We start from the raw sequence: 22,921 nt of genomic DNA, 5'->3' as shown, positions 1-22,921 counted from the left end.
CTTTCTCTCCAGGGGATGAGATCCTGGAGGTGAACGGAGAGTCACTTCAGGGCCTCACTCACCAGCAGGCCATCCAGACCTTCAAGGTAACAGCTGATCTGAGATCAGTCTGTGTGTGAAACTGCTGATCTGAGATCAGTGTGTGTGTGTGTGTGTGTGAAATGGGCACTACCTCCAGCCTGGAAAATCAGACTGTGGTTCTGTTCATATGCTCATACTTGGCTAACATTACAGGAATAAACAGATCTACACTCATTCCATAATGAACCGTGTGATTCCACAGGTGAACCCTATCTTACTCCAGAGTTGTTTGTCAGGCAAAATAGTTCTTTGGGAGCTTTCACACTTCACACCTATTGTAGAGGGTTCCATAAATAAAAAGGTTTCCTCTATGGAGACAAGCCAAAGAACCCTTTTTTTCCGAGAGAGTACAGTAGCTATGCTATATAGCAGTTACAGATTAGGCGCTACTTTCAGGTTAGTACAGCTGATACGTTGGGTTTTGCACACTGTGCTGGACTGTGGCTGGTGGTGTTAATATAGCTGTTAATGCCCTGATATAAACACATAGTCTGCTTCAGCCTTGGCCTGTAAGGCTTCCAGGCAGCCCATCTGGGACGAGGATCAAATGCTGCTCTGTGATTTTACTGACAGCGGTGCAGAGAAAAACTCTGATGTTGAAAATTAGAGCAGCGTGGGTCTGTCTGCAGCCCTGTAGCCAGTCAGATAAATCTCTGAGAACGTCATGGTGATACTGTTGGCAGCCTGGCCTCTTGGCCCAGCATTGTACGGTCTTTGATCAGCTGTGAGCAGCGGGCTTTCTTTTATCATTCTGAGGCCAGGGGGGCATGCCAACTAATTTCTCCCTCCTGCTCATCCTACGATCAGGACTAAAATGTACAGAGAGGCTGTGTTCAGTTCACATGCCCCCAGACTGTGGAACGAGCCTCCATTCTACATTTTCTTTATTACATTTTCTTGGCTTTTTATTGTTCTCTGTATTTTTCAGCTATTTTCTATTTTTCTTCTGTTTTGCTTCTGTCGGTTTTTCTGCACTTAAGGGTGTGTGTTCGAAACTTTAATAAAAGATTCATTATCATTATCCCCTGTCTTCCGTAGCAACTGAAGAAGGGCGTGGTGACCCTGACGGTGCGGACGCGGCTCCGTAGCCCGAGCCTGACGCCCTGCCCCACCCCCACCCTCCTGAGCCGCTCCAGCTCGCCCAACTCCAACACCAGCGGGGGCACGCTCCTCCCGCCCTCGCCCCTCGACGAGGGCGACGCAGCCAACCGCCGTGGCCCGGGACCCAAGGACCGCATCATCATGGAGGTCACGCTCAACAAAGGTGTGCTCGCGCAAGTCCTAAACGGCCCGAAACTGTCTGAAACTACTGTCTGAAACAGTCCTAAACGGTCCAAAACTGTCCAAAACCATTTGAAACTACTGTCCGAAACACTCCTAAATGGTCCAAAACTGTCCAAAAGTGCTGTGTGAAACTACTGTCCTAAACTGCCGTCTTCAAAAACCATCCTAAAACTGTCCAAACCCATCCTAAAATCGTTTAAAAAACTGTGCAAAATCGTCAAATCCCACCCAAAACTGTCCAAAGCCATCCAGAATGCAAGTCTGGACCTGCTCATGGGCCTCTACTAATTAGCAGCTTGATGAGATTTCTAGCTGGTGAATGAGCTGTGCTTTGTTGGAGTTAAAACCTTCCAGGCTGTAGACCTCCAGAAGTATCTTCCTCTGAATCCACTGATAGCTTGTGGGTACCTGCCATGTTTTCATGTAGAACTAACGCACCGTTACCCAGAACCTTGGATGACCTGTACGCATCCTACCCCAGGCTGGCTGGGCTCAATTCCTCCCAGCTGCTGATAACTTATGGTTGCAGTTGGCTAGTAACGCTGTTGAGGCTGGAATCCAAGATATTTTGCTTATTGAACCCAGCCTGTGTATACCATACCACAGGCCAGGGGCCGTAAGTTTATTCTTTAAGGCCGTCTCAGACCAAATATTCAAGTCATGACGAAATTCTGCAGTGAGGAATCTTGCAACTGTATGAACTACCCATCTCATAATGCCTGATGTTATCACTTGCTGTTGCAGGCGATGAATCTTGTTTAATCACAGTTGGCAAGTTTTAAGTATGTCATATGTCAGGACAATTGTTACATTTTTCTAGCCAAACAGCGCACAAGGAAGTAACAGTTAACATGGAAGTGAAGAGAACCTTTGCTGAGATAACCGTAAACAACCTCTCATCCCGTTTCTCTCATGTGAATGGGTCAGGTTGAGAATGTTGCAACAAGTCGCCAGCACGAATGAGTTGCAGCTTGTCGTGTCGAGAATCTTTGGTCTGAACTGGGCTTCAGAGGAGCCGTGATTGGGCAGTTGGCACCTGTGCTCTGTGTGACCTGTTGCCACAGAAATGCTATTGAGTGTGGGGCTGAGGGTTCTGCCGAAACGCTGATGTTTATCTTGGAACAGGAAAAGCATTTCTGAGTAAATGACTGTCAGCAGATGAAAAATGGGAGAAATATGGAAATATCTCCAGGAACTATTCCTCCCTTTTGATTTGCATTTCATGTGCGTCTCTCTCTTGAGCTTGTGTGTTGAAAGAAAAAGGATGTGTTGAGTGCTCTGCGATACAGAGGATTTGTTGTGGCTCATACTGTTCTGAGTGTCCCATACAGGCGTGTGTAATGTGACCCTACATTACATTAGTTAGTTATGTACTTTTTATCCAAAGTGATAAAAAATTGATTAGACTAAGCAGGGTGGACAGGGCAATGTGGGGTTAGGGGCCTTGCTCAAGGGCCGAACAGCTGTGTGGATCTTATGCTGGCTACTCTGGGGCTTGAACCATCAACCTTCCGGGTCACAGTCAGGTTCATTACCCACTAGACTGGCTGACCAGGGGGTGAGGAGTGTGACTGTGGGTGTAACCGGGTGTGTCCTGTGTGTTTCAGAGCCGGGGGTAGGGTTGGGAATCGGGGCGTGTTGCCTCGCGTTGGAGAACAGCGCTCCTGGGATCTACATCCACAGTCTCGCCCCGGGCTCTGTGGCTAAGATGGATGGCAGACTGAGGTAGGCGGTATTCCACACCCCAGGACTGAAACCCTCGAGTGACACCCTTATTTTTCACATTCTTTTCACTCCAGTCTTCTCACCTGCAGTCCCTGAGATGATAAAAATAGGCTGTGTGCCCATAGAGTTCTTGGTTATACACTCATTGGGCACTTTCTTATTCATGCAATTATCTAATCAGCCAATTGTGTGGCAGAAGTACAATGCATACAGTCATGCAGATACGGGTCAGGAGCTTCAGTTAATGTTCACCATAATCAACCATCACAATGGGGAAGAAATGTGATCTAAGTGACTTTGACCATGGAATGATTGTTGGTGGCAGACCTCAGAAACTCAACAGTTTACTCAGAATGGTGCGAAAAACAGAAAATATCCTGTGAGCAGCGGTTCTGTGGGCAGAAATGCCTTATTAGAGGCCAGAGGAGAAGGGCCAGACTGGTCAAAGCTGACAGGAAGGTGACAGTAACACAAATAAAGACTCATTACAACAGTGGTATGCAGAAGAGCAACTCAATGCCAAACAATCATTTCTGTACATTTGTATAACATACATTCAGTGATGCTCACATAAAAAATAAATAAAAAAGAGTTTGAGTGAATTGAACAGTTTTGACCCCTTTAGACAGATGTGTGTGTGAGCTGTGCAGACTCTCCTGGGTAGTCTCTATATAAGGAGCTATTTCAGTCTCTGCTTCTGTTCACACTTCTCTCATCTGAGGAAGGGTGGAGCAGCATTCAGAGACCACAGGGGACAGCTCTGTGAACTCTGTCTCTGAGGATTGTGCTTCAATGTGTGTGTGTGTGTGTGTGTGCGTGTCTGTGTGTATGTGTGTGTGTGTGTGTGTGTCTGTGTGTCTGTGCGTGTGCGCTTCTGCACATGCGCGTCTTTGCATCCTTGCTTACCTACAATGCATTGTGTCTGTTCAGAGTTCAGAATAGCAATGCTATCCTCTACAGCCATAAATACTCAAATTTGAACCTGACAATTTATGAGGAATCTGGCTGTCAGCCCATGTTCATCATAGTGACAGAGATATTTTGGATCAATAAAAGTTAGTACACGTATTGAATTAGTCATGGAAAGATCGGATTATTGTAAGTACTTAATTACAATTTTTTATAAACTGCTCCTAAGGGGTTTCACTTGTCTAGCATTTTTTAATGTTTTGATTGGAATGATGTGATTATTTTAAGTATGCAGTTTTCACTGCTCCCTTGTCTAGCATTTTTGAACACTGAGGGGATTTATTAATCTCCCTTAAGTACTAGTGCAGCGATCTTCATTCCTGGTCCTGGTGGGCCGCAAGGTCTGCTGGTTTTAGTTTTCGCCTTATTATCAGCAACCAATTCAGATGCAAGAATCCAGTTGAAGTGAGTTACCTGTAATTAACTGCTTCCACTGATCAATTAAGTGTGGAGTAACAATGAAAGCCAGTGCACCCTACGGCTCTCCAGCACCAGGAATGAAGACCTCTGAGCTGGTGCATTACTGGATTCTCACAGTGTTACACTGACTGACTGGACCTCTCTGGTGTTCTCTGTCTCTGTCTCTCTTTCTGTCTCTCACTCTCTGTTTCTCTGACTGTCTCTCTCTCTGTCTTTCTGTCTGTCTGTATGTCTGTGTAACTGTCTCTCTCTCCATCTGCCTGTGGCCCTGTAGCCGTGGTGACCAGGTTTTGGAGGTGGAGTCCGTGAGCCTTCGCCACGTGGCGCTGAGTGAGGCCTACGCCATCCTGAGCGAGTGTGGCCCCGGCCCAGTCAGCCTCATCATCAGCAGGCACCCCAATGCTAAGGTACGGACTGCCATACCCCCAAAACCACCCCTAACCCTGGCCAGACCTCCTAATCCCCAACGTGACCTTTCGCCAACCCCTCATTTTAGTTTATCCAGACCTCTTCAATCCACACTTAACCCCAACCAGCTCCCTTCATCATTGCATCTAACCCACCAGACCCAGTCGTACCAAAATGCCTAATTTAGCTCTTAGACGCCCCTTTCGTCCTCCGTTTAAGCCTAAACCATCTTTTTAATCTTGCTCTAAAACAAACACCTTCATCCTCTACTTCGACCTAACCCCAGCCTTTTATCAACTCATTAACCTAGCCCAGCCCAACCCCCTTAAAACATGTCCGCACCTTTGCACAATACCCCCCACCCCCTGCACCCCTCCATGTAGAAAGACACAGTCATAATCTCCACAAGCCTGATCACAAGACCCCCCCCCCAACCCACTCTGCAAACACACGGCTTCAGGCTAAATTCCGTCTGCATTCCGACATACCGGCCGAGACGTAGGTCAGATTCCCAGATTCCCACCTGCCAGTGCGCTAATCGCTCCTCTGCTAACCGGCAGGTTAGCCAGCGCTGTTCCTTCTTTACTGCAGAAAAAAAGGCTGACTTAACATGTGTTGTAGTCTTTCAGAGTTCATCCATGGTTTTATCCTTTCACTAAAAGGCAAACATGATTTTCTTGGGTACACTGCAAAAAACATTTTATCAAGTGTCTTATAATGAGACAGAAATCTTTTTTTTTCTCTCTCTCTCAAGTAGAATATATTATATTGATTTACATTACTTTTTGCTTGACAAGTGTACACTGGCAAATCTTTTGTCTCATGTAGCAAAATAATAATCAAAATAATATTTTATGTATAAATATAACACAAACATATTGCAGTGTAAGCTTAGCAGATCCGGGATTCGAAGCTAGGTTTCGGAATCGGGCCGTGGCGGTCGGATTGGGGAATGCGCTGACTCTGTGTCTTTTTGGTAAACGATCCTCGTTAATGAAGCTGCGGCTTCTACCAAACACAGCTTTGCCCCTGACAGGGGGAGCGGGGGTTAAGAACGTGACCCTGGGGGGCTGCTAATCTCTCTTGGAAAAAACAAAATGGCTGTCAGTCAGGCTGACTAGACTACCTTTACAGAGCTGCATGTTTAGTAACACATATAAGATTATAATTCATATTACAGGAATCTGCATTCAGTGACCTCTGCATTTCCAGATGCTACATTTTGTTTGCTTTACCCGCACCAGTCCGGCCCCCACCTCCTATCCGCTCTCGTGTAGTTTCATATTTCACTTTTCAAATTTCAGACGTCTTCGTTCCATAGACAGGAAGTGATGTATTTGCAGCTAGACACAAAGAGGCCTTTCTCATAGTGCTCAATTGAATATCACCGCCACATTCCACTAACATGCTTAACCAATTTCCCTGCTGAACAAAACTGCTCAAGCTAGGTTTTGAAATGGCTGGTAGCTGGATGACCAGTTCAGACCGGTTTGACCAGCTCAATCTATGTTTTGAAACCATTGGGAGCTGGTCATTTGAAGCTGGTCATAGCTGGATTTTACACTAGGGTAGTCCTCAGGAGTCAAAACCTGAATCAAGTATGCATTCACAACGCCATCTTTTTGTTGTGTGAAATACTTATTTGTATTCTTAAAGTAAAGTATTTAGACTTTTAGCTGCTTTGCTGTGTGTCGTATCTTGAAAGTGATTCAGAGCAACATCAAGGCAAGCAAGCATTTCGCTGAAAGCAAGCCAACAATTCATCCAAAGCTGGAAACGAAAATCTGATGCTTTGAAAAATATGCAAACAATCAGCAACACGATCGCATTAACCTCCATGTCATCGCTCAGCAATTACACTGGCAAATAAGCGTGTTCAATAAGTGGAGTTGACGATAAGATGCTGAGATTGTAGCCATAATTAAACCACAGACCGTGGCTGTGTCACTTAGCGACTTTAATGTGTTGCCATAGGGTAGGTACCATTACACGCAAAAGCGACAATGTTTGGGTAGATTCTGGATAAATCGTTCAATATGTGTGGCCAGAACAGTTTCACGTGAGAATGAGCCAAAGAAAAGCTGTACTGTACATTAGTTCAGCCTTTGTGATCCCGGCTGGAATTTATGGTAATACTTTTGTTTTTCTGTCGTAGCACACATTTCTGACTTTGTGCTGGGAATTTTCTTTTATTATTTTGGCAATAATATGTGGAGAAAGACTTTCAAAATAAATTGGCTGTCAAACATCAGCTGTTGCCTTCCAGTGAAGAGGTCAGGAAGTTATAACCCACAGGTGGATTACAATCCTGTCCATGATTGATGGCCTCGGTCTAATTGCGGTCTAATAACGTTTTATATGTCATATTCAAACTTGAAAAGTTCTTCCTTTGTGTGGCATTCTACCAATTTCCATGCAAACCTCCCAAGACAGAAACGTTATCGTGATTTGGAGGCTTTACTTTAAACTGTAATTTATGTGTTCATTGTCCCTTTTATGTTGAATTCTGTGATCTGGTGCCATCTGTTGGTCGCACTTATTCTAAATGCTTTGATATAACTGGTATTTCTGGTGCATTATTTGCTTATCGGATACCCAGGGTGCACTGCCTACTGCTTCAAGCATTGAGAATCCAGCATAGCCATAGTTGCACATAAGTTTCTCAGTGTTTGCAATGACATCCTGAAATTATTTCTAAACATTTAATAGTAGTTCTAAAAGTTACACTTTTTATAAATGTTTATTGTAATAGATCGCATCAAATATGAATATTACAAACTTGTTTCTAGTGCCATTCAATAAAGCCAATGATGTTGCGCATTTAGAGAAATTGATGAAATTGCCTTGTGATAGATTATTTTCATTTCTGCCAGCCAAACATACACGTCGATGGTTATCAGACATTTTAACTCGCATGTTTGTTTTCAGTTCACCTCCCTTAAACGTTTGGCCTAGAACACATGTTGCTGATTTTTTCCAGTGAATACCACACACGGTCTTGGCTTAGACGTTTATCTTTTAAAAAGACTGGACGTGTTGGTTCTGCATAATGAAAAACAGGGGGTTTGGTGGGAAGCAGTGTGGTTTTCTCACCGTTTTCCCCTCTCGTTTCTCTGGCTGGTGTTCAGGTTTCGGAGCAGGAGATGGATGAAGTGATCTCTCGCACCACACACCGAGAGGGCAGGGAGGGACAGACATCTCACGTGCTGGGTACGTCAAGTATCTTAGTATTTTAGTCTTATATTTCCACTTAAAATCTATAAGCTTTCTGCCAAGTAAGACACATATACTGAGACAGTTTGACTCCTCAATTGGGTAAGACATTTTCACTTGTCAAGAAAGTTAATACAAGCTTACATTTTCAACTTAAAATATGATTTTAAGTCTCATTGCAAGACAATAACACATGTTGAGACTCATCTCATCGGATATAATTGTCTGAGATTCATTGGTAAATTAAGTCACTCTTCTTTTAATTAATTTAATTCAATCATACTTTCTTGATGATGAAGGGAACAAGCACTCTGGTTGAGTCGTGTCTGGTTGGCTGTTGAGTGTGTTTTGAAATGTGTTGATTTGTGTATTTTCAGCTCCACCATACAGTTATGTTATGTTGCATTTCTGTAACAAACACAGTCTATGATTGGGCATAAGTTATTGAAGAATATGTAGAAATCCTTCTAATTGGCTGTCTGTTGCCCCTCCCCAGGACTGCCTTCCAAGAGCCCCTCCCCCTCTGTGAAGTCCAGGCAGGGGGAGGGAGCCTCTCTCAGCTGGACCATGAAGAGGTTCCTGGAGCCAGCCAGCAGGGTACCCCAAAACCTTTACATTATCACTACAGCCAGCAGGGTACCCCAAAACCTTTACATTATCACTATAGCCAGCAGGGTACCCCAAAACCTTTACATTATCACTACAGCCAGCAAAGTCCCCCAAAACCTTTACATTATCACTACAGCCAGCAAAGTCCCCCAAAACCTTTACATTATCACTACAGCCAGCAAAGTCCCCCAAAACCTTTACATTATCACTACAGCCAGCAGAGTACCCCAAAACCTTTACATTATCACTACAGCCAGCAGGGTACACCAAAATGTTTACATGATCACTACAACCAGCAGGGTACCCCAAAACCTTTACATTATCAGTACAGCCAACAGGGTACCCCAAAACCTTTACATGATCACTACAACCAGCAGGGTAAACCAAAACCTTTACAGGATCAGTACAGCCAACAGGGTACCCCAAAACCGTTACATTATTACTACAGCCAGCAGAGTACCCCAAAACCTTTACATGATCACTACAACCAGCAGGGTACCCCAAAACCTTTACATGATCACTACAACCAGCAGGGTACACCAAAATGTTTACATGATCACTACAACCAGCAGGGTACACCAAAATGTTTACATGATCACTACAACCAGCAGGGTACACCAAAACCTTTACATTATCAGTACAGCCAACAGGGTACCCCAAAACCTTTACATTATCAGTACAGAAAGCAGGGTACCCCAAAACCTAATTAATGAATAATGGACTTCAGTTCTTGATAAGTAGAATCAGGTGTTGTAGTCCTGCACCCACACCAGCCCCACACCACAAGGTTGAACAGCCCTGTCCTAAGGCAAATATAATTAAAAATGGCAGACATGGAAACGGTGTCATTTGTGTTTAAATTTGAAGATTGTGTCTCTTGCTCCTGTGCAGAGTTAAATAAAAGTTATCCTGCCTGTACTTCAGATCTGGGCCTATCATTAAACTCCCCTCCCCACCCCTGTCTGCTGGGAGAGGGGGGCCTTTTTGATGATCAGTTTAGCAGAGCGGATCTGGTCCTGACGTTAACCTCCTGGCCTGATTACCTCTGCAGCAGGGCTCCTTGAGCTCGGAGGCGGAGCTATCCCAGTACTTCCTGCCCGACGGCCCCAGTCCTTCCTCCTTCTCTGAAACCATGGCGATGGTCTCCACCAACGACGATCTCCTCCATCTCAGGAGCTGCAGCGCCTCCCTGGACCAGTCCGGAGCTCAACCTCACGGTGATGAGCCGCTCTTTCTGCCATGACCCGCCATGGCTCAGGAGTCTGCAGTTTACTGCTTTCATAGTCAGTGTGGATTTCAAGTGCTTTAAATTATAGGGTTTTGTTTGACAGTTCTGTAATATGGAACTCTGCTTTTTGCCGTTTGAAGTCAGATTAAATTCCTGAAATGGCTTTTCATCAATACATTTTATTCCTAGTGTCCTATGCAATGCAAAATAATGACCAATAACACAGATCAGCAACTCAGGGTCCTCCAGGGCCAAGACCTGCTGGTTTTCCACCCTCCCTTTACCTGGGAGTCAGGTGTAAACACAGTCTGGCCAACCAGTAGCACTAATTACCAAGGGAGAAAATAAAAAAAGGGCTGGCTGATTTGAAGGCCAAAGTTTATGATCCCTGCTCCATACCTTTCTCTGAAATCTCCCTATGTAATAAACCATAAATTAAATGAATTAAATGGAGTGAGTTAGTGAGCTTTGATTTATATGGTTTATGTTTTTTTCTTCTTTTTTTGTTTTGTTTTATGGGCTTTTTGATGGTTGATGTCAGATTAAATTCCTGAAATATATTTTCAAAACGTTTTCTAACACGTGTAGATGCAATGTGAAACAATATTATATCATTTCTCAGAAGTCTTTCCCTATGAAATAAAACCTAAATGAATTAGATGGAGTGTGGTAGTGATGTTGTGTCTCTCGTTGACAGTGTTGAAGGGTGTGGATGTCCCCCCTCTGTGTTCGGGGGACAGTGGGGGGAAGGTTCCGGGCCCTGTCAGCCGTCCCCTGGAGTCAGTCCGGCAGACCAGTGTGAGCAGTGACTCCAGATCGATCCGGAGCCCGCTGCTACGGCAACGGCGCGTGGTCTGCTACGAGGACGAGGCCAGCGACGAGGAGGAAGACCTGCCGCTCCCAGAGCGCGACGGCGCCCCCTACCGGAGACCTCCGGAGCTCCCGCGGAGACTCGCCCAGGACGATTCGGGGATAGTCATGACCACGCCGTCGGTGGAGGTGGACGAGGACAGTCTGCGGAGAAACCCCAGCAGCGACGCCCCAACGCCGTTCTACAACAGCTCCGGCGAATCAGAGGACGGCCCTCCCCCAGAGCCCCTCCCCCCGGGGGCGGAGTCTCCCTTCATGCCCATTCGGGGTTTGGAGCTGGACGGCGGCGTGTCTAACGGCGGGCTAGCGGTACGGAATGACGGGCATCGCGACGAGCCGAAGCGCTCCCCGAAGCTGGAGCACAAGGCCGTGACCCGCGTGAAGAGCATGATGAGCATCGAGTGTCCCAACCACACCCCCGCGCCCCGCCCCAAGGGCGAGGACCCGCCCTCTCACCTGCCTCTCGCAAGGCCCCGCCCCCCGGCCTACTGCAAGAGGGCGGAGCCCAGCGAGCTGGCCGGCGTCTGCACCATAGAAACCGTGGTGCTCACCAGAGCCCAGGATGAGAGTTTCGGCCTGGACCTGGAGATCAAGTCCTCCCCCCTGAAGGTGCTGATCACTGGGCTCAGACCAGGGGGGGCCGCTGACAGGGTACGTCACTTCAGCTGAAAAATAAAACACCCTGCAAAAAGAATGTGCTTTACTCTTTATACTCTTTATATGACCTGGCTACTTCAGAGTTCCTGGAGATTAAGGGTCCACACGCATCAGCTTTCTCTTCTTGGTTTCAGGATTTAAAACACCCACAAAAGGTTTGGCAAGGTTTTTTGAAAAGTCCCTATTCTTCCTCCCCCTCCACCTCGTGTAGTCACCTCTCTGTGTTACATTGAGCAATGTCATCCGATAATTATGCGAAAACATACCTCATGTCACATGGGAAATTGTTTCAGAAACAACTCTAAAAAACAACAGTTAGACTAAAATATGCATACTTTGAACGATTGCAATTACAATCAACAATTTCAAATTACAAAATCAACAATACAATTTCAATTTGTGTTCCATGCTGATCCAAGTCAAACAATCGCAAGCACCAGGATGATATGAAACGCTCAAAAACACAAAAGAGGTGTGTGGGGGTCTTTATCAAACTGGATTCAAACTGAGAACAGTGGCATTATTTACTGTCATTATTTACTTTTATTTTAAAAAATGATAAAAACACTTACAAAAATAACTGTTTATATGACCGGCAGTTTACTTTAGAGTCATGTTGAGATCTGGATCTGGATCTTATTGAAGACCGAACGGGCTTCTGATTATTTTTTGTCAGAAAACCTTGATTGTTTTAGTTCTGAAAGTCCTCGAAGCTTGCAGTTGGAGAGTTGGGGTGTATTTATGAATTCTGTGGCATGTTGGCCTAAAGTCTGTCATGATATTAGCTATTCATTTACAAACAAGGTCCTAAAACTTTGAAAATTGTCCTTTGAAGGTTGAACAATCCATCAATTTGGCCATTGAAGTACTATACAAAAAGGCACTTACATTTGTAAGCAATTTATCTTGTGATTACCATTTGATAACTGTAACTAATCACAGTTTTGAATTAATTGGGCATTTAGTTTACAAGGCTGGGAGGCATTTGACAGCGATCCACAGAGAGTATGTACCGCAGAAAGCTGTGAGTCATCGTTGCAGGCTTCTGATTCAAACCGTCTATTCATTTAGGTCTGGTGGGAAACTATTACAGCCTCTATTAATACACGTGTTCTGAAGGCATTCATAATACCCCTGTTTTTCCTATCACATCGCAGAAAAGGTCTGTCTTAACAAGTGTTTTAAGTCTTGTAATGAGGCTTAAACTCTTTATTTTTTCTCTCAAGTGGAAAATATTAGCTTGTTTTAAGAAGATATTGAAGTGATCTCACCTCATTGTCTTATTTAGTAAGAGGAAGATTTCAAGTCGAAATATAAGACTAATATACTTGTCGAGATCATTTTTTCCTTATCATTCCCCCTTTTCCGTGTCCTGGTTTTAGGAATCCATGGGGAAGCTGTGCATCGGTGACGAGATCGTGGCGATTGGTGATACCCTGGTGTGCACCTCATCCTACCAGGAGATCTGTGACCTCATGCACAATCTCCCGGTCACACTCACCTTAGAGATTCAGAAGCCCGTCTCAGGTGAGTCACCTGCTCTTGCACTGCCTTATGGGATTGAAGTCTGTGATTTTGGTGTAAGAAATGTTTCCCTTTAATCCCTTCTTATAGCTCACTAACAACTTTCCCATTTTCTTCTTGTTTTGACCCTTAGTACATATGAAATTCTGTAAAGAGTGCAATTACTAACTAATATGGTCAAGTGCACTTGTCTGGAAAATTCAAATGTGGGGAGAATTTACAGCATTTACACAAAACATTTGGACATAATATTATTTTCAGTAATATATTCCTGGAGATTTAGATCTGGTGTGGTGACAGTTTAACAGAGCTGAGTTCAAATGGGGAACAGTGGTACCCTGACCGTTTGAAACCATAGCAACGGTCAACTTGAAAGATTATTTTCAAACTGAGCAGTTCCACACAACTGTTTCAGAACCACCATGTTCCTGTGGAGAGCTGCTCAGCTCCAAGTGGACCTGAGCATGCCTACAATTGATCTCAGCTATTTGTATTTATCAAATTAATTTCTTCAGAAAACCCATCCTGTGCTCTACTTACTTTTCTCTTATTGTAAAAAGAAATATCAGTGGTCCAAGTGTTTTTGGCAAAGTGCATTTGAACCCTGAGGCAGGACTGAAATAAACGGGCCAGTCTGTCTTTTCCTCCACGCTGCGTAAAGACGTAGGAGCTCAACAGGCTTGTCTGTGCTGGCAGTGTCTTTCTCCACCTCAAAGGGAGCTGCAAGCGGCTGGCTTTGTGTCCATGGTGACTATCGCTTCATTTCTTCAAGTAGATCCGGTAGATGCGTAGGAATACGTAGACCATCCCGCACTTGAGCACCATCACCACCTACGCCCATTTGCAAGTGCGCCGTAGCATCATCTAGAAATTTGATTTGGTCTGATTGCTGTGAGCTACTGAACCACCAATGGTTGGAAATATCCTAAAATGTTTATATTCCAGGTTCTTTGTGAGTTGTTGAGACTTAAGAATATGCATCAGATGATTTGATGTTTTGAATCTAGAGTAGGGTCTGAATGGGCCCTATTACTGACATCACAATATTTGAATAAGAAAGTTAATAAACCACCTCATTATTTGAGCATCAGTACATTTCAGCATGTTCTGATGGATGGACTTGCCATCTTTCCCAAGGTCTACCATTTATTTTTATATGATTACTGCTTACATAGTGTTTCATGCCTCATTAGACAAACTGGTTTGGATAAAAATTTGGAGTGCTGAGTTCTATGGCTGGGTACTATTCCTGTGATAATGTGAGAATGCTCACAGCAATTATACCAACTGAAATACCGTAGAGAAATGTGCTTGTGTATTTGTGTATGAATGTCTGTGTATGTATAACCTTATACATACATAACTCAATAATGTGCACAGCTATCTGCATATGCGTGAACGTGAACCGCTCGCTGCATACTCAGGGGAAGTGGTCATCTGGTCCTCTTTCACTAGAGCTATGTTTGGCGTGTGTATGTGTGGATAACTAGTCAGACCTGGGTCAAATACATCATCGTTTTGGATTCAAACACTTTTCTGTGCTTGACTGATCTTGCTTGGTGCAATTGAGCTAGGGGTTTGCACTTTGAGAGTGTTTCATAGTTTCCAATTCTTCTGTAATGCATAGAAAAGTACTTTTATGCAATTCATGAAATTCTGTATTGGGCCTAGGTCTGACTAGTGCTGGTTCTGATTCCAGCTGAAGGAGGTGAATGCATGTGAGGTGAAATGATTACAGTGGGACCAACTTTCGTGTGAAAGTGGAGCCTAAAAAATGTATTTGTGTCACTGATGATGAAAAGAATTGTAAGGTTCACGATTTTTGTATACACTGCAAAAAAGTCTCAACTAGTGTTTTAGTCTTGTAATAAGACTTCAAATATTTTCTCTTTCTCAAGTACAAAATATGTGACCTGCTCCATCAAAATCAGCTGTATTGACCCCAAAATCTATTTTGAGTTTTAGAAGAGGAGAATGTATGCTTTCTAACGATACCAAAGTTATCTCTCTACTCCAGATATTAAGTTATATCCTGTTTCATTTTGAGTGCTCCCAAACCATGTTTTAGATATTGTTGGATAAAGCAGCCAAACATTTTTACATAAACATCGATTTATGTGACATTGGCTGTTGCAACGTCCAACTGATTATGATAGAACGGTTCACATATTAGCTTGTTTTATGTTACTGTTTGCCTAGGAGGCGAAATTTTCTTACCAATTCGCAAATCTTGAAATGAGTCAAACTGGCTGACCTCATTGGCAATATTTTGTCTTATTTAGCAAAAATGTAATCTAAATAGATCTAAGTAAAGTGTAAATATGAGACTAAAATACTTGTTGAGACTGCCTTATTTTTTGGTTTTTGTAGTGGATGATGGGAAGAATGGGAAGCTTTATGATTTTTGACTGCATATTTTAATGAAAACTCACAGTGCCATAGTAATTCCTAATATGAAAAAAAAACTCACCAGTAGCTAGTGCAGTGTGTCTGAGCCCATACTTAGCAAATCTTGTTAATTTAATTGAAGTTATTAATTGGTTGAGCTGTAAAAGCCATACTCAAGACACTTTATGCAAGATTAAGATTAGTGTCCAAAGTCTTGACCTTCTCAAAATGCAAATTCAGATTTTACTGTCCATTAATTACAGAACATATTCTATATATTACTGCACAAGTTCAAACAAAATGTTAGTTATGCCAATGAGTGCTTTAAACACCTTAATTGTTAAGGTCAGATTGATTTATTGGCCCCTTAGTCACTGCATGTACCTCACAAAGCTTTGGTAACAGAATACAGTCCAGCTTATTCCCCAAGGAAAGCATGAACTGGACTAGTGCAAGTGCATAAACTTAACAAATGTTACTCTTATAAAGAGACTTAAATAATAATGAGATCTTACTTCTTTATCTGAAGTATAAGATATTATTTTATTTTTATTTACTTTTTGCTTGTCAAGTGCAGTTCCACTGGCAAATCTTGAAATGAGACCAACCGTTTCACCTCATTGGCAAAGTAGTACAAATTAGATCTCAAGTCTAAATATATCACTAAAATTCTTGTTAATACTTATTTTCTAGTGCTGGAGATAAGGAGTTTATTTTACATTTAATTGTCTGTATTTTCTTGATAACATGGAAGTTGTGGAAGGTGAGGGCCTATAGATTTGTACAGAGGAGCCTAGTCTCTCTCTGCGGTCAGGTTGGTGATGTTTCATGAGAGTAGCTGAGTCATGTTCATGAGACTGCATTAAAACCTGACAGAGTATTCATCAGTTCTGGCCCACCTCTTGAAACAACGTTTCCCTGAGAGATTTGCGTAATTCCAACAGGCTGTTAAGGAGGAAGCAATCCCATTAGTTTTAATTGTGAATGAATACGAAAGAATAATTGCCTAGCATAGCTTGTGAGGATCATTAATAATCTCCTTTGAGACTTTATAAGTACATGAAATCATATTAATTTCTAAAGTGTAGATTTTGTATTATTATTTTTAATATAATATATTTCATTTAATTATATTACATATTCTGTAGTCAGTGATGGCAGTTTAGCCTTCAGAAAATTGTCATAAAAATTAACTTTTCAACTATACACCGAAAGCCGTGAAAGATCCTTTCCACTTTTCACCCTTAATACTGTGTGACACTTCAGCTGATTAATGGTTTATAATAATTCTTCTCCATGGCTGTATTTTTGGGAGACATGATTCATCTTGCTCCTGATTAAGCAAGGCAATGCGGCGACAATTTTATGTCTGTTAAATTGTTTATAAAGCGTCTCTAGTAACTGAAATATTTTTATGGCTGTTCCCATTCTGCAGCTGTAGACCGGCTGTCTTGTCTGATGATGTCATCGGGCAATGAAGGACACTCCAAGATGGATTCCTTTAGAAACACCCCGGAGGTGAACGGTGACAGCCTCGAGAGGAAGGATGCAGCGAATCGAGGAAATTCCACCTCAGAGACCAATTCAAAACATCCTTTTCACACTGACTGCAAGCGTGAGGTGCCTGTCACTAATATTGACGACATTATATCTGAACTGAGCTCCTCATCAGACAAACTGAAAAGTGAGAACACAAACTCTAGTTTGACTGCACACAGTAATGGAATCACCACTAGCATGATGCACAATGGCCTTATCCCACAAGGCAACGAGAACTGTTCGGCCCAGGAGCCTCTGGTGCGGCCTAACGTTTTGGATTTTTCGGTTTTGGATGGTGGGAATACAGGTGGTCTGCTCTTGCTCACCGGTAAAACGTTCCTGCACAGCTACTCCAGGAACTTTGGGAATATGAGCGAGGAAGCGGCTAGCATTCAGAATGGACCCACAGAGGAGAAAGGGGGTGGGGCTTCAGGGTGCATGTACAGCACGGTGGACGACAGCGATTCTGAAAGTGACTCCGCCTCAGAGAAGCTCCGCCACTTGGCCAGTTCAGCAAGCTCTGGTCTGGCCCAGTGTGCTGAGCCACCGGAGATGGACTCGGAGGAGGAAGTAGAGATCTGTTACAGTGAAAACCACAACTCCACCCAGCAGGCAGAGGACTGTACAGAAAAAGAAGGTTCTGGAGCATTATCGCCTCCCTCTGATGTCACAAACTCGCTGAATGTGAAGAAAGGGGCCTTTGATTTGTGTCAGGAAGTATTTCTCCTCTCTCCTCCAAACATTGAACCCTTGAACCCAACCTCCCACTGTCAGACAGATGAAGAACTGACTGTGAATCATTTTGAATCTCTGGAACCTCAGCATCCATCTTGTACCAATAAACACAGCCCTGAAGAAGCTAACCAATCGCAGACCTCATCTGAGGTGCCTCTTGTACCATGTCCTCAGTCCACTGGTAACCTACTCATGTCTGAAAGCACTAACCCCACAAGTGGAGAGAAAATTGGGTGCCAGTCTTCCAGCAATGCCATACCACCTAACAGTGTTGAGACATCAGTCCAGCATAGTAACACTGCAACCAGGTCATGTGACATGGTTGTGGTCACTAGCCAGGAGTCTTCCAGCTGTAACATACCCCCTAACAGTGTTGAAATGACTGACCACCACCACAACATCACAGCTTGGTCATGTGACAAAGTTGTAACCACTAGCAAAGCTAGCCAGGCTCCATTGAGTGTGGGTGATCCTTCACTTGTGGTAGCTAACTGTCACGTCACCGCAAGGACACCCGAGAGGACAGCAAAGCTTCGAGAAAATACTTTACTGTCTCCTGAGAAACCCCCAAACCCCCAACCACTATCATCCAATGCATCTAAATCCAATAACTCCACACATAGCAACAGCAAATCCATCGGGAGAACATCACCGACACCGGCATCAAAAAACAGAGAGAAAGAGAAATGGCAGAGTCCCCCCGAAATGCAGAAGAATCCCAGACACGGTCCTAAGGCACCAGGGATTGACTCCGAGAAAGACTACTCCCCTCAGTCAAACGGGAGACTCAAGCCGACTGACAAATCGCCAAAAACAAACTCCCCTTCCAAGACCAAGGGCCTTAGTTTTAAAAGTAGAAGTAGTAAGGTGCAAGACCAGTCAATTACAAAACCCTCAAGGCCTGAGAGTCCCGTACAGAAGAAAACCTCAGTATCCCCGGTTCAGTCTCCCAAAATCCAGGCCAAGAGAGTGTCCATAACAGGCAGCAAAATGATGGACAAAAGCACTCCAGCTTCTCCCAGGCTCCTCAACCATAGATATAGTCAGGTTTTGAATGAAACAGGTGCCCCCATGATAGAACCTCCAAATTTCTGTTTGAGTTACATGCCCAGTAGTCCACTCACAGACCCGAAGAAAGGATCCAAGGCCAACAAGGCAAAGACAGAGATCAGTACTGGCCAAGAGGAGCCTGGTTTGAGATCCAAAGAGAGACCTGCAGTGATTGCTACTCAGAGGAGCTTCATTGAAGTGCGGCTGTCATCCTCATCCTTGCCCTCATCCATGGCATCCACACCCGTTTTGGGGAGAAAAGAAATGCAAGAGAAAACTGCCAGTTCCCACTACATTTCAGGATCATGTCCACTAAGTGCACAAAGCCTGGCAGAGCTGTCGAGCCCACCTCAAAATGGTGAAACATTCAGTTCACTCTCAAGTGATGAAGCTGGAGATGCAAGTGCTTTGGCAGATACACAGCAAGCCTTGGTAAATGATGGCCAAAATGACCATGTCCAAAATAATCACTGTATCAAGGAGACGGACGACTTGGAAGCCAGCAGGTTAAAATTGCGCCTTTTGAAGATGGATCGTCGGAGTTACTCCACAGATACCAGCGCACCCTCAGTCAGCAACCTATTCTCTGTCCGGCAGCGAATCAAGTCCTTTGAGAACCTGGCTGGCTGTGATAGGCCGGTCATCAGGTGCATCGATATCCAATCCTATGCCATCACGTCCAAACCCCCGCTGAGCAGGAGGTCCTCAGGCTACGTCACCTCGGGGAACTCCCCCTCGACCGACTACCGCTCCTTGAGGCGGAGCCTAAGCTCGTGTGCTGATAATCTGAGCGACATTCTTCCGCCTGCATCTCAACTGATGAAGGTTCCCTCTCGTGAGGCTTCAGTGACCTCTGACCTCTCGGGTGGTGGTCTGGATTCCCACGCGGAGGTGAAACCTGCTCCCGCCCAATCGGAACCTCAGCCAGGCCTCCCACCCCAGACTCCCCCCACGTTACGGAGCAGGACCGGGCGCGGTCGCTCGGGACTGTCCCGATCGCGCCTTCGGGAGCTCCGCGCACTGAGCATGCCCGACCTCGACAAGCTTTGCACTGAGGACTTCGCCAAGATGGCGGGTGGCGGTGCCGCCACTTTTAAGACGGAGCTGGAGATCCGGCCCAGTACGTCTGCTGGGAACCCTCCGGAGAACACCCCGTGTTTGAGCTCCATGGCCCCTGGGGCGTCAGACCTCCCCAGGCCCAGCAGGAGTGGGACATCTGGGGAAGACTTTCTCCAGAGCACGGCAGCTGAGCAGCAATCTCCTAACAGCAGCTGGTCTCTCAGGTGAGTGGGTGGACTTCTAAAATGGTTTCTGAAACTATATTTACTTTGCAAATGTATTACTTTAATCCCACAGGTTCTTTCCTCTTATTTAAAGGGGCAGTTCACCCAAAAATGAAATAAGTTTAGTAGAATTATTGAGATTTGACTGCTTGGATACAGTCCACTATAATATAATGGACCTCTACGGGTCTCATATTTCATGCTCATCAATGAGCCAACAATTTACATTAGAAAAACTCAACAGGAACGTCTCTTTCCGAATATACTGACATAGTTACGTGCGGCCATCAGCAGAGCTGAAACAATTCACAGTTAACCGAGAACTGGTTAACTGTCCGTGCTAGCACACACAAGTTTACCCCAGGTGCCCCCACAAAGTGCTCAGGAGAGGGGTCACATTGTTTTGATCAGTAACTTGCCAAACTGTGTATCTTCAGCAGAAACTTGCATGTGCTTGCACAGACAGTTAACTAGTTCTCAATTAAATGTGCATTTTTTGAGCTCTGTTGATGTACCCAAGTCATGTAGCAGAAATGATTTCCCTTTGCCGAATCATGTGCGCCTTATTTTGTGTCTTGGTTAGTTGTTGCAAATAGGAATGTCACAATTGGTTTTGCAGCCATTTTCAGTGAAGTGGTTTAACTGATGTGCAGTAGATATGATGTGGTGCAGGGGGGTCCATGGTTAAACTGAAATCTGTGCTGTGCATTTCTGTGCGTTTCTGTGACAGTTTGAGTGAGCTGGTCCTCTCCCCCTCGGAGCAGAGCAGACTGCAGAGGGCCCTGTCCTCCCTGAACGATAAAGCAGACGTGTGCGCCCTGATACAGGAAGCAACAGCTTTGTCTGAGGTAAACCCTCTACCTCACTGTTCAACTGTATCCCCCCATCATCCGACCCCCCTCTCTGAGGTAAACCCCCCCCCCCCCCCCCAACTGGCTACTGTACCCCGCCACCCAAGCCACTCACTGCACTGCAAAAAATGTCTGTCTTAACAAACATTTTAATCTTGTAATATTACTTTTTCAAGTAGAGAATATTAGCTTGTCAAGCGAAGTGGCACCGTGAAACAAGTGAGATTTTCTCACCCCATTCAAAACTGCTTCACGTCATTAGCAGAAATTTTGCCTTATTTAGCAAAAAATTATTGAGTCTCAATATAAGAGTAAAGTACGTGTTGAGATTGACTGGTTTTTGCAGTGTGTCTGAGGTAAACTCTCTGTTACTCTGGCACTGAGGCCTTTCCTCTTGTGCTGTGTGAGACTCGCATTCCCCTTTGCAGGGCCGGATTGATGTGGTTACTTAATGATGGAGTGGTGGAAACCTTCCTTTCAGTCTTACAGCACTGCGTCTCTGGCATCTTATTTGGAAAGTTTTTCACTGTATCAAATTCTGGACTAAGATGTGAATGTATAAAAGCTTACAACAGTATTATGTGTAGAAGGGATGACGGTCATTGTCATTATACAATCATGGTGTTTTAGGTGTATAATTTCGTATGGGAAATAGTCTCTTGTGCCTTACGTATGATTTAATTTCTTTTGTCACGTGGGACAATGGCAGGACGCCATGGCTCTTTATCATTTTAATGTGAATTATACCATGCAGAAAATAATAAGCCACTGTAAAGCCGTTCACGAGATACAGACACAAACAGACGACAAGCATTCAGTAAACACATTATCCAATCAAAGGACATGCTCGTGGTTCTGCTTTTGGACAAATCAAGCATGACGTACACTTTTCCACTAACAAGCACGTCGGATCGGGAGAAAAACCAGGCTTTGCGTGTTTGCCAGCAGCTAGAATGGAAGCTGCAGTGAGTTCCGTTTTATTATGAGCTGCGTGTGATTAACAAGAACTTGTGGAGCAAAGTATAAAATGGATCTTTCATTTTTTATGTCTCTTGGACACAAATCTGTTCTCCTCTGCGCTACAGTGTGAAATTAAAATTGTTGCCCAGTTTGAATTAGCTTCTGGAACGTGTAAAGATATGAGGCAGTGCGCTTGTTTTTATTGATCTCCTCCATGTTGGACCACCCAGGGTAAAGAAGACGTCCACTTTGTGGTCCTAACTAAAGAAGAAGGGTCTGGCTTGGGCTTCAGCATTGCTGGAGGGGTGGACTTGGAGCAAAAATCTATAACCGTAAGCAGCGTGTCTGTGAGATGTACTACGTGGTGTGACTGTCTTAAAATTCACATTTCTTCATCAAATCAGTACTCAATAGGAATAACTTGACCTATAGTTTATGAAGTTATATGATATAAATCTAATCCGAGAAGGGCACTAAGACACCAGTTTCTACTCATCAAGGTAGTGATTCAACACCAGGATTAGTTCATTAGTTGTCATAGTGCCTGCCTGAAAAACACACCCATACTGGCCCTTTTCAGATAAGATTGGACATCACAATATAAAGATATATGAAATGATATAAAATGAGATGTTCCTTGAAATGTCCAAATATGATTGTGGCTCTGTGTACCCTTCTGAAATATGTGTGCCTCTAAACAAATATTCAGCTTTGCTTTTCTTTAAATCTTTTCTGTTTAAAAATGTGATTATTCAAATACACACAACATGTTGTATCACAACAAATACATAAATGCATTTATTTGTCCTTTGTCTCCCCCCAGTGTTGGATTTATGTACAATCACTCAAAAGTTATTCATGAACACACTGATATAACATACACTTTGTGCTCCATATTGTGGACAGGTCCACCGGGTGTTTTCCAGAGGGGTGGCCGGAATGGAAGGTACCATTCAGCGGGGGGACAGCATAGTGTGTATTAACGGCTCCAGTCTGGGGGGTGCCACCCACGGAGAGGCTCTCTCCTGCCTGCACCGCGCCCGGCTGCCCCCCCACGCCCTGGTGATCATCCGCAGGGGGAAGGACAGCGAGCCCGCGGCCCACAGACAGGAAGTCTCCACCCGAAC

General features: G+C 44.3%; 1 protein-coding gene across 1 annotated transcript in view; it reads left to right on the top strand.

The window, feature by feature from the left end:
* pdzd2 (PDZ domain containing 2) overlaps positions 1-22,921 on the top strand; it is an 81,998-nt gene that overhangs the window by 54,849 nt on the left and 4,228 nt on the right. The window contains exons 10-23 of the mRNA XM_061260664.1: positions 13-86; positions 1,120-1,345; positions 2,973-3,090; positions 4,754-4,886; positions 8,016-8,097; positions 8,597-8,697; positions 9,761-9,926; positions 10,635-11,458; positions 12,847-12,991; positions 16,812-17,093; positions 17,142-19,983; positions 20,714-20,831; positions 22,025-22,126; positions 22,701-22,921. The exon at positions 22,701-22,921 is cut by the window's right edge and continues 50 nt beyond it. Of these exons, the coding sequence (XP_061116648.1) occupies positions 13-86; positions 1,120-1,345; positions 2,973-3,090; positions 4,754-4,886; positions 8,016-8,097; positions 8,597-8,697; positions 9,761-9,926; positions 10,635-11,458; positions 12,847-12,991; positions 16,812-17,093; positions 17,142-19,983; positions 20,714-20,831; positions 22,025-22,126; positions 22,701-22,921 (5,434 nt within the window). The remainder of the gene's footprint in view (positions 1-12; positions 87-1,119; positions 1,346-2,972; positions 3,091-4,753; positions 4,887-8,015; positions 8,098-8,596; positions 8,698-9,760; positions 9,927-10,634; positions 11,459-12,846; positions 12,992-16,811; positions 17,094-17,141; positions 19,984-20,713; positions 20,832-22,024; positions 22,127-22,700) is intronic.

Source organism: Conger conger, chromosome 11 (assembly GCF_963514075.1).
Source record: "Conger conger chromosome 11, fConCon1.1, whole genome shotgun sequence".
Classification (NCBI taxonomy): domain Eukaryota; kingdom Metazoa; phylum Chordata; class Actinopteri; order Anguilliformes; family Congridae; genus Conger; species Conger conger.
This window is presented reverse-complemented; position numbering and strand designations above follow the sequence as displayed.